Here is a 21413-nt window from a genome sequence, read left to right as displayed (position 1 = left end):
AGCAACCTCAAACTCCTGGGCTCAAGTGATCCTCCTGCCTCAGCCTCCCAAGTAGCTAGGGCTATAGGCACCTGTCATGACACCCAGCTAATATTTCTATTTTTAGTAGAAACGAGGTCTCACTCTTGCTTAGGCTGGTCTCCAACTCCTGAGCTCAGGTGATCCTCCTGCCTCAGCCTCCCAGAGTGCTGGAATTACAGGTGTGAGCCATGGTGCCAGGCTTCCATAAATTCTTAAAATAGAAAAATGGTGGGGCGGCCCTGTGGCTCAGTCGGTAAGGCGCCAGCCCCATATACTGAGGGTGGCAGGTTCAAACCCGGCCCCGGCTGAACTGCAACCAAAAAATAGCTGGACGTTGTGGCAGGCGCCTGTAGTCCCACCTACTCAGGAGGCTGAGGCAAGAGAATTGCTTAAGCCCAGGAGTTGGAGGTTGCTGTGAGCTGTGTGATGCCATGGCACTCTACTGAGGGCCAGAAAGTGAGATTCTGTCTCTACAAAAAAAAAAAAAAAAAGAAGAAGAAAAGAAAAATGGTAAGTTTTCATCTCTGGATTGTTGCATGTCCTGAGACGGAGAGGTGCAAGTTCACCTCTGTGAGAATTTACCAGGACAGTGGATAGGATAGAGAGGTGCGGTTGAGTTTCCCCCATGTTCTCCTGATTTAACACCCCTTGACTTCTACCTATGGGGGACCTTAAAGGATGAGGTGTGCTGTAGAAAACATGCTACACTGGTGGTCCCTGCAGAAGAAACTGAAACAGCACATGCAGTGACACAAGTGGACACTTTGGTCAACACCGCTCGAGTAGTAGTTCACCTTAAATCAGAAGTGTCTAGACACTGAAGGTAACCACTTTGAGCCCCTCTTGTAATTGCAGAAGGAAAACATGACTTGTATTATCTTTTGTTATTAGTATATATTAATATTACAATTTTAATACAGTTTTTTCTGGCTCAGCACCTATAGCTCAGTAGCTAGGGCACCAGCCACATACACCAGAGCTGGCAGGTTAGAATCCAGCCCGGGCTTGCCAAACAACAAGTACAACCAAAAAATAGGCGTTGTGGTGGGCACCTGTAGTCCCAGCTACTTGGGAGTCTGAGGCAAGAGAATCACTTAACCTCAAGAGTTTGAGGTTGCTATGAGCTGTGATGCCATGGCACTCTACCGAGGGCGACATAATTAACACTCTTGTCTCAAAGATAAAAAAACCAACAACACAGTTTTTTCCTTTCTTAAAATGTGTGCATATGTTTTGGCATCCTCTGTAAAAATAATATGAATTTTTTTGCTAAATTCACTTATTAATTCTTCCCCTTTTTTTTTCAGACAGAGTCTCACTATGTCACCCTAGGTAGAATGCTGTGGCATCACAGCTCACAGCAACATCAAATTTTTGGGCTTAAGCGATTCTCTTGCCTCAGCCTCCCAAGTAGCTGGGACTACAGGAACCCACCACAACACCCGGCTAATTCTGCCTTTTTAAAATATATATGTAGATTTCTTCAGATTTTTTTCCATGGGCAATCTTGTCATCTGTGAAAGAAGACACTTTTACTTTTTCCTTTCTAATCTTTATGCTTTTTCCTTACCTTGGTGCACTAGCTAGGACCACCAGTACAACAATGAATGAAAGTGTGAGGGTGGGCGTCCTTGTCTTGTTCCTAATCATAAGAAAAACCCAATCAGTCTGTTACCATTAAATATGATGCTAACTGGTTTGTTAATAGATGTTCTTTAGCAGGATGAGAATGTCTCCCTCTATTCCTAGTTTACTGAAAACTTGGTGTTGAAGCAACCTTGATTTCCTGCGAGGAATCCTACTTGGTCATAATGCATACCTTTTTATATATTGCTAGACTTGATTTGCTAAAATTTCACTTAGCATTTTTACATCTGGGTTCATGAAGGATATGGGTATATAGTTTTCTTTTTATGTAATGTCTTTGGTTTGGGGATGAGTGTAATGTTGACCTTGGGGATGAGTAGGGAAGTGTTCCTTATCTATTTTCTGTAACAGTTTGGGTAGAGTTGGCATTATTTCTCCACAATGTTTGCTAGAATTGAGCAGTGAAGTTGTATAAGCCTAGATTTTTCCCTGTGATAATGTTTTTAGTTACAAATTCAACTTCTTTAACAGGTATAGGGATATTCAGGTTATCTATTTTTTCCTGAATGAGCTTTGGTAGTTTTTTTTTTTTTCTTAGCATTTCAAGTGGAAGTACTTTTATTTCAAGGCACCGTAATGATCTCTCCAATAAATACCTCTCCCTCCAAGTGTGAAAATCCTTAAAAAAAAAAAAAAAAAAACAGAAAAGAAAAAAAATAATAATCCTGTAGGGTGATCTTGGCTGTCTGGAGTGTGGAAAACAAACTTTGGTGATATGCATGTGACTGTGTGTGATGGCACACGTGTTACAGGACCTGACATCACTTCCTTAATTGACAACCTCAGAACAGACCCTACTGTGTCTATGGCCCTAAAGGACAGAGAGGTTGAACTAAACACTTGGCATTAAGAAGAGCCAGTGGGGCGGGGGACCCTCAAAACCAAAACTCCGCGTACACTGTGCAGTGTTGGCGTCTCCCTCCCCTCCACCCCCTCCTCACTTCTTCTCCTCCTCCTCCTCACTCAGGTTGGTATTCTCCTGGTGTGTGGACATCAGCTCGCTTTGCAAAAGGGCCGCCAGTTTTTTGGATGTCTTTTTGAGAAACGTGCTGCCCGGGTGGGCGCTGTTCACGTGCAGGTACAGGTCCTCCTGGGTGGGGCCTGTGTAGCCGCAGTCCTCGCAGACGTAGAGCTTGTCCCTGCGCTGCTTGTAGGCGTACTGCTGCTGCACCCCGTGAATTTTCTTCAGGTGGGACTCCAAGGAGCAGCGCTGGGTGAAGGCTTTGTTGCAGACATCACATTTGTAGGGACGAATGCCTGTGTGTGTGCGGACGTGTCTCTTCAGGTCGAAGGTGTCATTGAAGCCCTTGCCGCAGAAGGTGCACAGGTGCCTCTTTACCTGGTTGTGGCACTTGAGGTGACGGTTGAGCATTCGCTGCAAGCGGAAGCCCTTGCCACGCAGGTCACAGCTGTGGGCCTCTGAGTCACCGCACGTGCCTGTGGTGAACTTGATTTTAGACCTGGCAACTGGGCGCTGCGTCGCCGCCAGGTGTTCATTAGGGCCCTCAGCGTCGCGAGGATCGGGAATTTCGTGCTCGGGGGCGTGCGGGGACGAGCTGCTGTCGGCGCTTCCAGGCTCCCCCGCGCTGCTGCTGCTGCTGCTGCTGCCGCTGCCGCCGTCGCTGCGGCAGTCCTCCGAGCTTTGGTAGTTTGTAGCTTTCAATGAATTTGTTCATTTTATCTAAGTTGTTGAATGTATTTGCATAAGTATAAAGTATGCAAATCTGTTTGGAGTTTTATCTATTTCTAGAACCCTTTAGTACTACCAATTGCTTCTTATATTTGAGAGACTTGTTATTAGGTGCTTACATATTTTTTTTTGTAGAGACAGAGTCTCCCTGTACCGCCCTCGGTAGAGTGCCGTGGCCTCACACAGCTCACACAACCTCCAACTCTTGGGCTTACACGATTCTCCTGCCTCAGCCTCCCGAGCAGCTGGGCCTACAGGCGCCCGCCACAACGCCCGGCTATTTTTTTTTTTTGTTGCAGTTTGGCGGGGGCTGGGTTCGAACCCGCCACCCTCGGCATATGGGGCCGGCGCTCTACTCACTGAGCTACAGGCGCCGCCCAGGTGCTTACATATTTTAAATGGTTATGTTTTCTTGTCCCTCTTTCTTTTTTTTTTTTTTTTTTTTTTTTTTTTTTTTGTAGAGACAGAGTCTCACTTTATGGACCTCGGTAGAGTGCCGTGGCCTCACACAGCTCACAGCAACCTCCAACTCCTGGGCTTAAGCGATTCTCTTGCCTCAGCCTCCCGAGTAGCTGGGACCACAGGCGCCCGCCACAACGCCCGGCTATTGTCCCTCTTTCTTTATGAAATACCCCTCTTTATCTCTGGTAATTGGCACAATATCTTCTTAGTATCTTTTTATTCTTTTATTTATTTATTTAATTTTTTTTGTAGAGACAGAGTCTCACTTTATGGCGCTTGGTAGAGTGCCGTGGCCTCACACAGCTCACAGCAACCTCCAACTCCTGGGCTTAGGTGATTCTCTTGCCTCAGCCTCCCGAGTACCTGGGACTACAGGCGCCTGCCACAATGCCGGGCTATTTTTTCTTTTTTTGTTGTTGTTGCAGTTTGGCTGGGGCTGGGTTCGAACTCACCACCCTCGGTATATGGGGCTGGCGCCCTACCCACTGTGCCACAGGCGCTGCCCAGTATCTTTTTAAGGTTTATATGATCTGTAGTCATGTCCCCTCTTTCATTGTCCATATTGGTAATTTGTATCTTCTCTCTCTTTTTTTTTTTGGCCAGGGCTGGATTTGAACCTGCCACCTCCGGTGCCTCCTGCCCCTTTGAGCCACAGGCACCACCCCTCTTCTCTCCTTTTTGTTCTGATTGGTCTGACTAGGGCCTTATTAATTTCATCAATCTTTTCTTTTTTTTTTTTTTTTTATTGTTGGGATTCATTGAGGGTACAAAAAGCCAGGTCATCAATCTTTTCAAAGAAACAAGTTTTGCTTTTATATATTCTTTTTTTTCTACTTTATTGATTTCTACTCTTTCTTAATCCATCTCTTATACTTATTTTGGATTTAATTTGCTCTTCCTATTCTAGTTTCTGTAAGTGGAAGCTTAAATAATTGATTTGAGACTTCTAATGTAAGCAGTTAATGTAATACTTTTTATTTAGTTAGTTAGTTTTTTGTGACTGAGTGTCACTGTGTCGCCCTTGGTAGAGTGCGGTGGCATCACAGCTTACAGCAACCTCAAACTCTTGGGCTCAAGCGATTCTCTTGCCTCAGCCTCCCAAGTAGTTGAGACTACAGGCTCCTGCCACAATGCCTGGGTATTTTTTGGTGTTGTTGCAGTTCTCATTGTTGTTTAGCTGACCCGGGCCAAGTTTGAACCTGCCAGCCTCAGTGTATGTGGCTGGCACCATAGGTGCCCATATTTTCTTTTTAAAATCTTTTTTAGGGCGGCGCCTGTGGCTCAGTCAGTAAGGCGCCAGCCCCACATACCGAGGGTGGCGGGTTCAAACTCGGCCCCGGCTGAACTGCAACCAAAAAATAGCTGGGTGTTGTGGCGGGCACCTGTAGTCCCAGCTACTCGGGAGGCTGAGGCAGGAGAATCGCTTAAGCCCAGGAGTTGGAGGTTGCTGTGAAGCTGTGTGATGTCATGGCACTCTACCGGGGGCCATAAAGTGAGACTCTGTCTCTACAAAGAAAATAAATAAATAAAAAAAAAATAAAATCTTTTTTAGACCAGGTGCTGTGGCTTATGCCTATTGTCCTAGCACTCTGGGAGGCCGAGTCTAAGGTGAGTGGATTGCCTGAGCTCACAAGTTGGAGACCAGCCTGAGCCAGAAGGAGACCTCATCTCTGAAAATAGCCAGGTGTTGTGGAGGGCACCTATAGTCCCAGCTACTTGGGAGGCTGAGGCAAGAGAATCACTTGAGCCCAAGAGTTTGAGACTGCTGTGAGCTGTGATGCCATGGACTCTACCAAGTGCAACAAAGTAAGAGTCTGTCTTTAAAAAAAAAAAAAAAAAGAAGTCTTTTTTTGATTTTTTTTTTCAAGTTTTCTGATGAGGTTACCGTGTTAAAAATATTTTCTAATTTCATTCGTAATTTCTTCTTTGGTCTATGGGTTATTTGGAAGTATATATTTCTCTCTCAAAATATTTAGAACTTTTCTAGTTATCTTTTAGTTGTTGATTTCCAGTTGAACATCACTGTGGTCAGATTTCTATCCTTTGTAATTTATTGATGGCTGTTCAGTTGCTCAGAATGCTGTCTGTATTGGTGAATGTTGCTGGGTATAGTTGTCCATAAATATCAGTCAGGTTAATTAGATTGATAGTGTTCAAATATATATATATATATAATTTTTTTTTAAGACAGAGTTTCACTTTATCGCCCTCGGTAGAGTGTCGTGGCGTCACACCTCACAGCAACCTCCAATTTCTGGGCTTAGGCGATTCTCTTGCCACAGGTGCCCGCCACAATGCCTGGCTATTTTATTGTTGTTGTTGCAGTTTCAGGGCCGAGTTCAAACCCACCACCCTTGGTGTATGGGGCCAACGCCCTACTCACTGAGCCACAGGCGCTGCCTCAAATCTATATTTTTACTGATAGTTTTTTTTTTTTTTTTTTTGAGACAGAGTCTCACTATGTTGCCCTCGGTAGAGTGCTGTGGTGTCACAGCCTCACTGCAACCTCAAACTCTTGGGCTCAAGTGATTCTCTGCCTCAGCCTCCCACGTAGCTGGGACTACAGGCTCCTGCTACAATGCCCGGCTATTTTTTGGTTGTAGTAGTTATTGTTGTTTGGCAGGCCCGGGCTGGGTTCAAATCTGCCAGCCCTGGTGTATGTGGCTGGTGCCCTAGCTGCTGAGCTACAGGTGCCGAGCCTTATTGATTTTTTTTAATTTGTTTTATAGTTACTGAGAAAATGATGATAGGGTGGCGCCTGTGGCTCAGTGAGTAGGGCACCGGCCCCATATGCCGAGGGTGGCGGGTTTAGACCCAGCCCCGGCCAAACTGCAACAGAAAAATAGCCAGGCGTTGTGGCGCGCGCCTATAGTCCCAGCTGCTCGGGAGGCTGAGGCAAGAGAATCACGTAAGCCCAAGAGTTAGAGGTTGCTGTGAGCCGTGTGATGCCACAGCACTCTACCCGAGGGCGGTACAGTGAGACTCTGTCTCTACAAAAAAAAAAAAAAAAGAAAGAAAGAGATGATGAAGTCTACAAGTATGTTTGGAGATTTATCTATTTCTTTCTTTTTTTTTTTTTTTCTATTCCAAACCGAGTATTTCTTTATTTTAAGCCAAGGTTATTATATTTTATTCACTACAGCTGCTTTAGGAGATCTATCTATTTCTAGAACCCTTTAGCGTTACCAGTTTTGCTTCATGTACTTGGGAAATTTGTTTTTAGGTGCTTACATATTTGAAATGGTTTTTTAAATATTATTTCTCTGTGCTTGGAGCCTGTAGCACAGTGGTTATAGCACCAGCCACAGACATCCAGACACCGAGGCTGGCAGGTTCAAACCCGCTGTGGGCTTGCCAAACAATGACAACTACAACAAAAATGTAGCTGGGCGTTGTGGCATGCACCTGTATTCCCAGCTACTCGGGAGGCTGAAGCAAGAGAATCGCTTAAGCCCAAGAGTTTCAGGTTGTTGTCACCTGTGATGCCACGGCACTCTACTGAGGGCAACATAGTGGGATTCTGTCTCTAAATAAATAAATAAATAAAGTTTTACTTACAACTAAGATTTATTACAGCAAGAGGATAAAAAGAAAAATAGTGGGCGGCACCTGTGGCTCAGTGAGTAGGGCGCAGGCCCCATATACTGAGGGTGGTGGGTTCAAACCTGGCCCCTGCCAAATGGCAACAAAAAATAGCTGGGCGTTGTGGCGGGCACCTGTAGTCCCAGCTACTCTGGAGGCTGAGGCAAGAGAATGGTCTAAGCCCAAGAGCTGGAGGTTGCCGTGAGCTGCGACGCCACAACACCCTACCGAGTGCAACAAAGTGAGACGCTGTCTCTAAAAAAAAAAGAAGAAGAAAAATAGCAAAGCAAGAAGGTCGGCAGCGCCTGTGGCTCAGTGAGTAGGGCGCCGGCCCCATATGCCGAGGGTGGCGGGTTCAAACCCAGCCCTGGCCAAACTGCAACAAAAAAATAGCCGGGTGTTGTGGCCGGCACCTGTAGTCCCAGCTGCTCAGGAGGCTGAGGCAAGAGAATCGCGTAGGCCCAAGAGTTAGAGGTTGCTGTGAGCCATGTGACGCCACGGCACTCTACCCGAGGGCGGTACAGTGAGACTCTGTCTCTACAAAAAAAAAAGAAAAAAAAAAAATGTTAAAAAAAGAAAAAAAAAAAAAAGCAAGAAGGTGCTTTGGAAGAAGTTTGGAGGAAACCAGGTGCAAGCTTCCAAGAATTCTTTCCCTGTGGAGTTACACAGGACATCCAGTTGTGACAGCATCCAGTTGTGACAAAGGTGTGTTGTCTACTATAGAATACTGCCTGAATCTAGGAGTCCAGAGTTTCTACCGGGGTCAGTTTCATAGGCACCCTTTGCCTTCCATGTACCAAAATTCCAGATTCTTAGAAGGAAAGCAGGTGGGCAGCATAAGCCACATCGTGCAAACGTTTAAGGCATTCCTTAATTGATAAGCTGATAAAGCCCTGTTACCAGTTAAGGAGTGATGGGAGCACTCCCAAAGTGCAAGTTCTGAGATACCAGCTAAGGGCCTACCTAGCTAGCAGGCCTTTCTAAGGATAGCAGTCTCAGGGCCATTGGCTGATTTATTTAATGTATTATATTTTTAATTGACAAATAATAATTGTACTTATTCAATGATGTTTCTATTTATGTAATGTATAGCAATCATATCAGGGTAATGAGCATACCCATTATCTCAAACATTTATCATTTCTTTGTGTTGGAAACATTCAATATCTTCCTTTTAGCTATTTGAAACTATAATAATATATTATTGTTAAAGACAGTCACCTGCAGTGGTGTAGGAGACTAGAACATATCTTCCCATCTAGCTGTAGTTTTGTGTCCTTTAACAAATGTTTCGGGCGGTGCCTGTGGCTCAGTCAGTAAGGCGCCGGCCCCATATACCAAGGGTGGCGGGTTCAAACCCGGCCCTGGCCAAACTACAACCAAAAAAAAAAAAAAATTGTCGGCGTTGTGGCGGGCACCTGTAGTCCCAGCTACTCAGGAGGCTGAGGCAAGAGAATCGCTTAAGCCCAGGAGTTGGAGGTTGCTGTGAGCTGTGTGAGGCCACAGCACTCTACCGAGGGCCATAAAGTGAGACTCTGTCTCTACAGAAAAACAAAACAAAACAAAACAAATGTTTCCCTATCTCTCTGGCACTTTTAAATAGTTTTCATGTCTCTACTGAAATTTCCTATCTGTTCACAAACACATTGTTCATCGTTTTTACACTAGATTATTTAACATATTTATCACAGGTATTTTTTGGGGGGGGACAGAGTCTCAAGTTATTACCCTCCCTAGCGTGTGGTGGCATCATAGCTCACAGCAACCTCTAACTCTTGGGCTCAAGCGATCCTCCTGCCTCAGTTTTTCTATTTTTAGGAGAGACGGGGTCTCGGTTTTTGCTCATGTTGGTCTCAAACTTCTGAGCTCAGGCCATCCACTTGCCTTGGGTATCACGGGTATTTTAAAGTACCTGATAATTCCCAGAGTGCTAGGAATTTTAAAGTACCTGATAATTCCAGCATCTAGGCCATGTATGAATCTGGTTCTATTAACTGTGTTTTCTCTGGAGGCGCCTGTGGCTCAGTGAGTAGGCTGCCGGCCCCATATACCAAGGGTGGCGGGTTCAAACGTGGCCCCAGCCAAACTGCAACAAAAAATAGCCGGGCGTTGTGGCAGGCGCCTGTAGTCCCAGCTACTCGGGAGGCTGAGGCAAGAGAATTTGCCTAAGCCCAGGAGTTGGAGGTTGCTGTGAGCCGTAATGTCCCTGCACTCTACTGAGGGGGACAAAGTGAGACTCTGTCTCTAAAAGAAAAAACTGTGTTTTCTCTTGACGATGGGTCATGTTTCTTCACTTCTTCACATGTATTTTATTTATTTATTTATTTATTTATTTTGAGACAGAGCCTCAAGCTGTCACCCTGGGTAGCGTGTCATGGCATCACAACTCACAGCAACCTCCAGCTCCTGGGCTCAAGCGATTCTCTTGCCTCTGCCTCCCAAGTAGCTGGGACTACAGGCACCCGGCACAACGCCCAGCTGTTTTTTGGTTGCAGCCGTCATTGTTGTTTGGCAGGCCCAGGCTGGATTCGAACCCGCCAGCTCAGGTGTATGTGGCTGGCGCCTTAGCTGCTTGAGCCACAGGCACCGAGCCATGTATTTTAATTTCTGAATGAATGCCAGATATTGTATGTAATAGAGCAGTGGGGAGTATGAGAAATAAAATTTACCCCTAAAAGGACATGACTCTTCTTCTGTGAGGCCGTTAGTGAGTGTGGTGTTGAGTCAATCTGGTCTATAGTTAAGCTAAGTCTAGAGTTTTGTTGCCTTGGGCAGACTGGGTCCCATTTGTACTTTAGATTATCTCAGAGCAAGGTCAGCACCTCCTTAGCAGGACTCACGGTCTGAGTGGGGCCTCCACCGTAGACTTCAGCAGCTCCCACAAACATGGGCTTCAAAAGTGTCTCTTTCAGGTTTTTACCTTGACTCCAGCCATAGCTGGCTTTGGCTTTGTACTCAGTATAAGCTTTACAGAGCTTAGAAGATTCCCTTCCGTTCTCCTGTCTTGCCTTCAGACTTCAGCAGACCCTGTGTCACTTCAGCCTGGTGATGATCTCTTCTGCAGTCACCAGTTGCTGCTCTGTGCTCAGTGGAAGGCCTGGCATGCCAGTGTGGTTTCTCCCAGCTCTGCCCTGCGTTCAGACCTCAGCAGTCTTAGCACATCTACACCTCAGAGTGCATCTCTCAGCGCACCTTCCTTGCCTTCAGACTTTCTTGGTGAAGGTCAACTGAAAAGAGTGGGTGGATGCAAACTCTCCTGAATCAGAAGCCCCGCGATTCTATACCATCCTGCCATCCCACATTTGACCTATAAGAATTTATTAAAATTTCTGTTTCCTTCTTACACAGGTCTGTGGCACCCTTCTTTTCCTGCTGCTGCTCTGCCAAGGATAAAAGGAGCTGTGGGGTTCTTTTCTCCTACAAAAGGAGAAAAGATTTGATTATTACCCCCCCACCACCAACTTCAGCTTCTTGGTAGACTTAAAAGAAAAAGAAACTATGATTTTGTAGGTTATCTGGCTGCTTCTTGTAACTAGAGTGGGAGTGATGTTGTCTTGCAACTTCCTATATTTTATACAGAAGTAAAATGTCCATCTACTGAATTTTTTTCATCTACTAAATTTTTTTTTTTTTTAGAGACAGTCTCACTTTGTCGCATCTGTAGAGTGCTGTGAGGTCACAGCTCACAGCAACCTCCAGCTCTTGGGCTTAGGTGATTCTCTTTCCTCAGCTTCCTGAGTAGCTGGGACTACAGGCACCCGCCACAACGCCCGGCTATTTTTTTGTTGAAGTTTGGCTGGGGCCGGGTTTGAACCTGCCACCCTCGGTACATGGGGCTGGAGCTCTACTCACTGAGCCACAGGTGCTGCCCCATCTACTAAATTTTTAACTTATGCTTCCACAAAAAGCTCTTGTTTGTTCTTTGAATGTTCCTTTTTATCACGTCCTATTCTTGTTCCATGGATATATTTACATGATACGTTTACATTCTTTTATTTCCCAGAGGAAGTTATCCTCTTTGTTTTGATCTCTGTCTTTCCTGCTGTTATGTTAGAGGCTTTTCTCAGGTGTCTGATGATTCTCAGCTGTCTTTTCATTTTTAAGAATGGGGCACTAGGCTGGCCCGGTGGCTCACACCTGTAATCCTAGCACTCTAGGAGGCCAAGGTGGGTGGATTACTTGAGCTCAGGAGTTCAAGACCATCCTGAGCAAGAGCAAGACCCCATCTCTACTGAAAATAGAAAAACTAGCCAGGCATGGTGGCGGACTCCTGTAGCCCCACCTACTCAGGAGGCTGAGGCAGGAGGATCACTGCAGCCCAGGAGTCTGAGGTTACTGTGAGCTACGATGACACCATGGCACTCTATCCAGGGCAACAGACTGAGACTGTCTCAAAAGAAATAAAAATAATGGGACACTAATGAGATGATTGGAAAGGAAGGACTTGTCAACTATGGGCTTCATTGTAGGGTGATCTAGCCTGGTTGTTTTACTGGGAAACCCCAATGTTACTATCTTTACTTCCTTCATCTTGGGATGGTTAAATAACTCAAGGAAAAATCTTCAGGCTTGGCGCCCGTAGCACAGTGGTTACAGCACCAGCCCATACACTGAGGCTGGCAGGTTCGGACTCAGCCTGGGCCAGCTAAACAACAATGACAACTGCAACAAAAAAATAGCCGGGCGTTGTGGCAGCCTCCTGTAGTCCCAGCTATTAGGGAGGCTGAGGCAAGAGAATTGCTTAAGCCCAAAAGTTTGAGGTTCCTGTGAGCTGTAATGCCACAGCACTCTACCGAGGGCAACATGGTGAGACTCTGTCTCCAAAAAAAAAAATAATAAGAAAGATTGGGGGCGGCGCCTGTGGCTCAGTCGGTAAGGCGCCAGCCCCATATACCGAGGGTGGCGGGTTCAAACCCGGCCCCGGCCAAACTGCAACCAAAAAATAGCCGGGCGTTGTGGCGGGCACCTGTAGTCCCAGCTACTTGGGAGGCTGAGGCAAGAGAATCCCTTAAGCCCAGGAGTTGGAGGTTGCTGTGAGCTGTGTGAGGCCACAGCACTCTACCGAGGGCCATAAAGTGAGACTCTGTCTCTACAAAAAAAAAAAAAGAAAGATCTTCAGTCTGATGCCTGAGGCTGGGAACTGACTAGGGCCAATAGGGCTCAGAGTGGTCCACATTCAGTAAGTAAATACTCATTTAATCTCCTGCTTTTTTTTTTTTAAGAGACAGAGTCTCAGGGAGGTGCCTGTGGCTCAACGGAGTAGGGTGCCGGCCCCATATGCTGGAGGTGGTGGGTTCAAACCCAGTCCCGGCCAAAAACTGCAAAAAAAAAAACAAAAAAAACAGAGAGAGAGAGACAGAGTCTCACTTTGTCACCCTCGGTAGAGTGCTGTGGCATCACAGCTCACAGCAACCTCCAGCTCTTGGGCTTACGTGATTCTCTTGCCTCAGACTCCCAAGTAGCTGGGACTACAGGCAGGTGCCCACAACGCCCGGCTATTTTTCTGTTGCAGTTTGGCCGGGGCCAGGTTTGAACCCACCACCCTCGGTATATGGGGCCTTCATCCTACTCACCGAGCCACAGGCGCCGCCCTCCACCTTTTTTTTTCTTGAGACACAGTCTCACTTTGCCATCCTGGGTAGAGTGCAATCACATCACAGCTCACAGCAACCTCAAACTCTTGGCCTCAAGTGATTCTCTTGCCTCAGCCTCCTCAGTAGCTAGAAGTACAGGCGCTCAACATAATGCCCGGCTATTTTTAGAGATGGGGTCTCACTCTTGCTAAGGCTGGTCTCAAACTCCTGAGCTCAGGCAATCCACCCATCTCAGCCTCCCAGAGTGCCAGGATTACAGGCGTGAACCATCATGCCTGGCCATGAACCTCCTCATTTTGAGTGTGATACCCCTAAGCTCTTCCTGGTGTCCCCACTTGGGACACCCTTTGTTTTCATCATTTCCAAAGAATAAGCTTCCTCTTCTGTGACAGAGGGGGCAGGTGGAGCTCTAATGGCCTCTTAAACTTTCAAACATGCCTTGCTACTCACCATCACTTCCACTGCAGGAAGTGAGGTATGGCTTACATAGGGTGAGCTCTGTAGTGAGACTCGGGAGCTCTGCCAATTACTGCATGACAACTTCGTTGCCATTATCTCTTCTATTATTTTTGTCCTTGGGAATTTTTTTGTTTGTTTTGGAGGCAGAGTCTCACTTTGTCACCCTTGGTAGAGTACCCTGGCGTCATAGCTCACAGCAACCTCAAACTCTTGGGCTCAAGTGATTCTCTTGCCTCAGCCTCCTGAGTAGCTGGGACCAGGGGCGCCTGCCACCACATCCGGTTAATATTTCTGTTTTTAGTAGAGGCAGGGGTCTCCATCTGGCAAAGACTGATCTTGAACCTGTGAGCTCAGGCAATCCACCCACCTCAGCCTCCCAGAGTGCTAGGATTACAGGCATGAGCCACTGCACGTGGCCTGTCCTTGGGAATTTTTGAATTTTAGGAAATCATTTACTGTCATCTTAGTGGGGTTTCAGGAGGAAGGGAAAGTGAATGCATGTGTTTAATCTGTCACCTTCACTTCCAAGTCAACGATATATGGAAAAAATCTAAAAGGTACACTGAGTGGAAAGGAAGAGTGCTGGGGAGGAATGTGTGGCAGAATTGTACTACTGTTGAGACAATTGAGCTGGTTCGGAGCCCCTGAATCTCCAGGGGTACCAGTCTACACACTTCCATTGTTCTCTCCGGGCTGTGAGGGGAGCAAGAAAGTCAAATGGCAATTCTTTTCAAAGCTGGGGACTTTGTAGGCTGAGTGTAAAGAAAAAACAAGGGGTGGGGCGGTGCCTATGGCTCAGTCAGTAGGGCGCCGGCCCCATATACCAAGGGTGGCGGGTTCAAACCCGGCCCCGGCCAAACTGCAACCCAAAAATAGCCGGGCGTTGTGGTGGGTGCCTGTAGTCCCAGCTACTCGGGAGGCTGAGGCAAGAGAATCGCCTTAAGCCCAGGAGTTGGAGGTTGCTGTGAGCTGTGTGAGGCCATGGCACTCTACCGAGGACCATAAAGTGAGACTCTGTCTCTACAAAAAAAAAAAAAAAAAAAAGGGGGTGTAGTCCCAGCTATTTGGGAGGCTGAGGCAAGAGAATTGCTTAAGCCCAGGAGTTTGAGGTTCCTATGAGCTGAGACACCATGACACTCTACCCAGGGTGACATAGCGAGACTCTCTCTCAAAAAAACAAAACAAAAAAAGAAAAAACAAGGGGATAGATTGCTTCAGCTAACCCTGCCAAGACACAGCTTCCTGTGGTGGGAGCACCGCCAGCCAGTGACGTACACATAGCTGGTGTATTAGTCTGCTCCAATAGGCTCAGCTCCTGGTGAGGGCTCTCAGCTCTTGCTATGTCTTCTCATAATGGGGATGGGGGCAGGGGTGAGGGGAATGTGCAGAGGGAATAGCACTTTTTTTATTTTAAGATTCTCACTATGTCGCCCTGGGTAGAGTTCTGTGCTGTCACAGCTCACAGCAACCTCCAATTCTTGAGCTTAAGCCTCCCAAGTAGCTGGGACTACAGGCACCCACCACAGCGCTTGGCTATTTTCTTGTTGCAGTTGTCATTATTGTGTAGCTGGCCTGGGCTGGGTTCGAACCTGCCAGCCTTGGTGCATGCCGCTGACGCCATAACCACTGTGCTCCGGGCGCTGAGCCAGGGAATAGCACTTTTATTTGCACGTTTCTTCTTCTAAGGTCACTAACCTTGGGGGAGTCAGTGACCTTATGACCTCATTTAACCTCACTTCTTTTTTTTGAGACAGTTTCACTTTGTCACCCTTGGTAGAGTGCTATGGCATCACAGCTCACAGCAACCTCAGACTCTTGGGCTCAAGCAATTCTTTTGTGTCAGCCTCCCGAGTAGCTGGGACTACAGGCACCCCCCACAATGCCCAGCTATTTATAGAGACGAGGTCTCGCTCTGGCTCAGGCTAGTCTCAAACCTGTGACCTCAGGCGATCCACCTGCCTCAGCCTCCAAAGTGCTAGGATTACAGGTGTGAGCCACAGTGCCCGGCCCCTCACTTACTTCTTTAGAGACCCCATGTCCAAGTATAGCCATTTTGGGGGTTAGGGCTTCAACATATGAATTGGGGGGCAACACAAACATTTGGTCCATAATAGACAGCCATGCTGTGCACCACACAGCTTGTACCTACCTTGGCCTCAGTTGGTTGGACCAGGAGCCAGTACCTGGCCAGCAACAGCCTGTCTATAGGCTGGTCAGTTGCCTATAAAGTTACCAGGCATGAAGGCTCAGCCTGAGTAAGTGTGGAGAGTATTTGGGCCAATAATATTCTTTCTCTTAGAATTTGAACTGCAGTGAGATTAGAAGCCAAAAGCTATGTGCAGAAAAGCGATGTGTATGCGTTATGAAGCACCAGAAAGCAAGGAGCGGCAGAGACTAGGATTAAGCAGCAGCCAAGAGATGAAGGAAAGATGGATGCAAAGGAGAAGGTAAAGTGTCTGGTGAGTGGTGCCAGGTGCTGCAGGGCTAAGTCACCATAGATCAGGTGTAGGCGGGATATGCTGGTCCCCAGAATTGCTTAAAACCCTCTGGCTCCAGGCTTCCCAAAGCTCTGTTGAATGATTCTGCCTGGGTTCGTGTGTGCATAGCTGAGATCACCACCTTGCTCAATTCTCCACAAATCCTCTCTTAATGGAGAAACTTGAGCACATCAAACAGATAGTGCCCTGGGGCCTGAGCAGGATCCTGAAGAGAGAATAGCCAAGTGGGAACTGATAGATTGGGTACAGGGATCAGGGGACCAGAAAGCTCTGTGAGGTCACAATTCAGGGGTGTTGGAGGAAGTTGGAGAATGAGAGGGAAAGGTTGGAGGCTTGTGCTCAAAGGGTTGGTATTTGGATTTAAAATGGCAGAGCAGCTGTGAGGAGCAAGGCTATGGTGAGATCAACAGGGTCTTTGGAAACTGGGCGTGGCGGCTCACACCTGTAATACCAGCACTTGGGAGGCCAAGGTGGGTGGATTGCCTGAGCTCACAGGTTCGAGACCAATGTGAACCAGAGCGAGACCTCATCTCTAAAAATAGCTGGGTGTTGTGGCGGGTGCCTGTAGTCCCAGCTACTTGGGAGACTGAGGCAAGAGAATCGCTTAAGCCCAGGAGTTGGAGGTTGCTGTGAGCTGTGACACCACAGCACTCTACCAAAGGTGAGAAAGTGAGACTCTGTCTCAAAAAAAAAAAAAAAGAGAGAGAGAGACAAGGTCTTTGGAGATAAAAAGGTCAAAAAAAGAAGAGGGCAGATGTTGGGTGAGGGGAAGACGGTCAACATTGGCAGCAGAGTCAGACTCCACTTCCTGACCCAGAGGTAAGGAGCCCTGATCCTGGAGAAGCCATGAGGACAGTGGCCCCAGGCTTCAATTGACATTCACGGAAGAGTTCGGGTTTGTCAGCTGTGGAACAGGGCATCCAGAGAACTTTGTAGAATTTCTAATTGAGCAGGACGGAGGATGAACACATGGGCTCTGGGCTGAGTCTGCCATGTTCAAGATCTGTTTCTAGCTTTTTTTTTTTTTTTTTTTGAGACAGAGCCTCAAGCTCTCGCCCTGGGTAGAATGCTGTGGCATCACAGCTCACAGCAACCTCCAACTCCTGGGCTTAAGCGATTCTCTTGCCTCAGCCTCCCAAGTAGCTGGGACTACAGGCGCCTGCCACAGTGCCCAGCTATTGTGTTGTTGTAGTTGTTTAGTTGGCCTGGGCTGGGTTCAAACCCACCAGCCTTGGTGTATATGGCTGGCTCCCTAACCACTGTGCTATGGGTACCAAGCTAAGCCTACAGCACCCGGTATTCCCGGGCGATCTCCCATCCAAGTACTAACCAGGCCTGACCCTGCTTAGCTTCTGAGATCAGACGAGATGGGGCACATTCATGGCGGTATGGCCATAGACCTGTTTCTACTTTTGAGCAGCTGCAGGAACCCAGGAAGGCTGTTCTCTTTGTGCCTCAGTTTCTTCCTCTGCAAAACTGGGGATAACAATAGTATCTACCTCACATGCCTTGTGCACAATCTAATGTCTTGAATTGTTGAGGAGGGATGATGTATTAGTAATCTGTCACTGTGTAACAAATCACCCCAAAACAAAGATTTCAAATGAATGACAATAACCATTTATTATCTCATCATATCTGTGGGTCAGAATTCAAGAGGGGCTTAGCTGGATGCTTCTAGCTCAAACTTTCAAGATCCTGATCAGGACTGAAGTCACATGAAGGCTTGCTGGGGCTGGAAGACCCATTTTGAAAATGGCATACTCGGGCGGTGCCTGTGGCTCAGTGAGTAGGGTGCTGGCCCCATATACCGAAGGTGGTGGGTTCGAACTCCGCCCCAGCCAAACTGTAACAACAAAAAAAATAGCCCAGCATTGTGGTGGGCACCTGTAGTCCCAGCTACTCGGGAGGCTGAGGCAAGAGAATCGCCTAAGCCCAAGAGCTGGAGGTTGCTGTGAGCTGTGACATCGCAGAACTCTACAGAGAGTGATAAAGTGAGCCTCTGTCTCAAAAAAAAAAAAAATATGGCACACTTGTGGTTGTTGGCAGGAGACCTTGGTTCCTCTCCACATGAGCCCCTCCATGGAGCTGCTGAATGTCCCCTCCCAGGCAGAGCAATCTGAGAGAGAGAGCAAGGAGGAGGCAGCAGTGCCTGTACGACTTGGTCCCCAAAGTTGCAGCTGTCACTTCTGCTTTATTGTGTCCATTAGAAATGAGCCCCCCGAGTCCAGACCATACCCAAGGGGAGGGAGATCAGGCACCACCTGGCCAAGACAGGAGTAACAAAGAATTTGTGGACCTGCCCTAAAACTGCCTGAGCAGAGGTATTGATTAACTGTAGACTTTGTTAAGAATGCATGTTAAAGTAGCTAGAGGAACTGCTAAAAAATTCACAGAGTGCTTCTAAACAAGTGAAGGGAGAATGAAACAAGAAAACAAATTCAATCTAGCTCAAAGATGACCAAGGACACAGGGTCTGCCTGGGCCTGTCGGCTTCATTCTTTTTTTTTTTTTTTTTTTTTGGCAGTTTTTGGCTGGGGCTGGGTTTGAACCTGCCACCTCTGGCATATGGGGCCGGCGCCCTACTCATTTGAGCCATAGGCGCTGCCCTGTTAGCTTCATTCTCACTGGCAGGTGGGGCTGGGCGACAGAGGGGCAGGGAGCTGGGCGACAGAGGGGCAGGGAGCCACCCTCCTGCTGGGCGTCAAGGGGGCATCGAGGGGGCTCTGGTGTCCAGCTGTCACTTCTTGATTGTTATACACACTCTAGGCAGCAACCGCTTCCTGGTCCCAGCTTACTGATTCCTAGGTCCTGAGTACAGTTTGTCTTCTCGAACTCAGAGGTTACACTATGGCCTCTCAATGGTGGCATAGGTAGCAGATCCCTTGAGGAGCTGGTTCTGCAGCAGCAGCTGCCCTCTGTTCTGGCCCATCCAGTTGTATAAGCATCTGAGTCCCTGTACAAGATCCCTTCCTGTTTATAATCTCTAGAGGGGCTTCTTGTCCTGTACCACTTACATAAAGGGGCAGTGAGGGAGAGAAGTTGGGACAGCAGGACAAATAAAAGCATGTAATAAGTTGGCCAAAACAAATCCCAATAGAATAGCATTGTCATGGATATAACTGAACTCTATAGCTAAAAGACAAAGATAGGTGAACGTCAAGCAAAAGGGAGTTCCAACCCTAGTCCTTCCATTTATCTGCTGGATGATCTTGGTAAGTCACTTGACCTCTGAAGCTCAGTTCCCTCATCTGTGAAGTGGGGGCAATAGGCTCCATTGCTGTGGAGCACGTGGTTGAGGCGCCAGCCACATACACCAAGGGTGGCGGGTTTGAACCCAGCCTGGGCCAGCTAAACAACTGCAACAAAAAAATAGCCAGGCATTGTGGCGGGCACCTGTAGTCCCAGTTACTTGGGAGGCTGAGGCAAGAGATTTGCTTAAGCCTAAGAGTTTGAGGTTGCCATGAGCTGTGACGCTATGGCACTCTACCGAGGGCAACATAGTGAGACTCTGTCTCAAAAAAAAAAAAAAAAGAATAAAAGAATAAATAAATAAATAAATGGGGGCAATAATAGTAGTGCCTACTGCTCAGTGAGAGGTTATAGGTAGGTGAGTCCAGAGGCCCTGGAGGCATGACAGACTACCTCTATCTACATCTCCCTTCTTCACTTGTAGAGAGAGAGGTAGCAACAGAGCCTTGTCCCAAGCACTTGCAAGCATTCTATGTGCTAAGCGCACTCTTCCCAGGCAGGCACGCTTGCTGAGTTCTGAGACCTCTGGGTTTCAGTTTCCTCATCTGTAATGCAGGGCCCTCATCAGGCTGGTATACAAGATAAATGTGTATAAAACACAGTGAAGGTGGGGACATCATAGTGTTCACTAAATGTGATTCTGAGTGACAACAGCAATTGCTATTTTCATAAGTGGAGACGCCCCATCATTCTGCATTAGCAGGTGCATATTCCCTTCTCACTTTAGCCCTATCACTCTTATCTTGGTGATCAATGTCAAATCCTAGATTAGGTAAAGGATTTGTAGGAGGTGGGGCTTGGAGAAAAAGCTGGGAGAGGCCACTCTGCCCAGGCCTATCAGAGCCCAGATCAGGGCTGGCAGGAAGCAGGGCACAGCTCAGTGCTTCATGGAAAGTGCCCCTCTTCCCCACCCAGCTCATGGGCCCACTGGCCTCTTGACCTGGGTGGCCTCAGTTCTCTCTGCTGCCTTCTGAAGATGCTAGACCAGTGGCACTTTAAGAACCCTGCCAGTACCCCCATTCTGGGTCTTTGGAACCAAGTGGCGGACCACTGGCAGCCCTGGGAGCCTCCACCTTCACTCAGGCTCATCGTTCTGTAGGTTCTCCTCTGAAGTGCCCCTCTCTGAGGGCAGGTGGGGCCACTCCTAGCCTCCCCTTCCAGGGAAACCTAAACTGGCACAAGGTGATGTAATCCGGGTGGACACCCAGTCCATGCAGGCACTCTGGAAGAGGGCCCTGCAGCGCTTGAGGGGTCTTAAGAGGCTGCATTAAGGGCTCCCGGAATGCTTCACTGGGCAACAGGCATGCCCATAAAAATACCATGGCTACCAGGGCTGTAATCTGCCATCTGGGCCCTAGGCCTTCCTTGCCCTGAGGCTGCTGCCAGCTTGCCTGTTCCGGAATTCTTGCCCCCACTCCATCTCGCCTCTCCTGCCTCAGAGGTCACAGTCATGAGCCCAGAAGGGGACGCTGGGGAGGAGATCCATCCTTCCCAATGTATGGTTCCCCTGCAGGGCTGCGGGAGAGACTGGAAGAGTGGGGCCGGCGGAATAAGTCACAGGAGGCCAATTCCAAGGACAAAGAAAAAAGACACCTGGGAAACCTGGCAGGGAGCTGAAGGAAGACCTGGGAGTGGGGGATGGCAGCTTGAGGGACACCCTCTTAGCGACCCTCTTGCCCCTGAGCTTACCTCCCTCCCCGACACCCGCCAGGGCTGCGGGGTACGCAGGGTCTCACTCCCCGCAGTGCCTCCGCGAGGGCTGGGGATCGAAGTCCGCGAGCCCATCCTGGAAGGACCCGGACCTGGCACCAGAGTGGGGAGGCATTCGAGGTCAGGCCCAGAGATGTGGGAGTCTTGCTCCGGGGACAGTGGAAAAGGAGGGGGGTCACCGGGGCGCGGCCGCGACCGCGTTGCCACTGGGTGCTCATCACTGGCCCCCGCCCTAGAGGGCCAGGCGAGGCTGCGGGAGAAGCGGTTCCCGCACCGGACTCCCACGTCCGCGGGAGCACCCCCACCCGCGATTCCCACTCCAAGCCTCCACGGCAGCTGAGGCTCCACAGTAGTCGGGGGACACTCCCGGGCCATGGACCTCTGGCTGTGAGCGGGGGCCCAGCTGAGCCCCGAGAGTAGGGAAGGCCCTTAGCCCCCTCCGGGCTCGGCCAGGCAAGGGGCGAGGGCGCGGCGCGGCGGGGCGGGGCCGGCGGCCGC

General features: G+C 48.4%; 1 protein-coding gene and 1 pseudogene across 1 annotated transcript; both read right to left on the bottom strand.

The window, feature by feature from the left end:
• Positions 1–2611: 2611 nt before the first annotated feature.
• On the bottom strand, positions 2612–21290 carry LOC128577113 (transcription factor Ovo-like 2; the record flags this gene model as incomplete). The annotated part of the gene is made up of 3 exons (XM_053579128.1): positions 20895–21290; positions 10747–10819; positions 2612–3324 (listed from the first exon to the last, which is right to left on the bottom strand). Coding segments are annotated over exons 1-3 (1182 nt in total), but the record flags the coding sequence as incomplete, so codon positions are not given.
• On the bottom strand, positions 17235–17353 carry LOC128578562 (uncharacterized; annotated as a pseudogene).
• Positions 21291–21413: the final 123 nt, after the last annotated feature.

The sequence above is a fragment of the Nycticebus coucang genome, chromosome X, assembly GCF_027406575.1.
Source record: "Nycticebus coucang isolate mNycCou1 chromosome X, mNycCou1.pri, whole genome shotgun sequence".
NCBI classification, from domain to species: Eukaryota; Metazoa; Chordata; class Mammalia; order Primates; family Lorisidae; genus Nycticebus; species Nycticebus coucang.
Note: the sequence above shows the minus strand (reverse complement) of the source record. Positions and strands in the feature narration are given on the sequence as shown.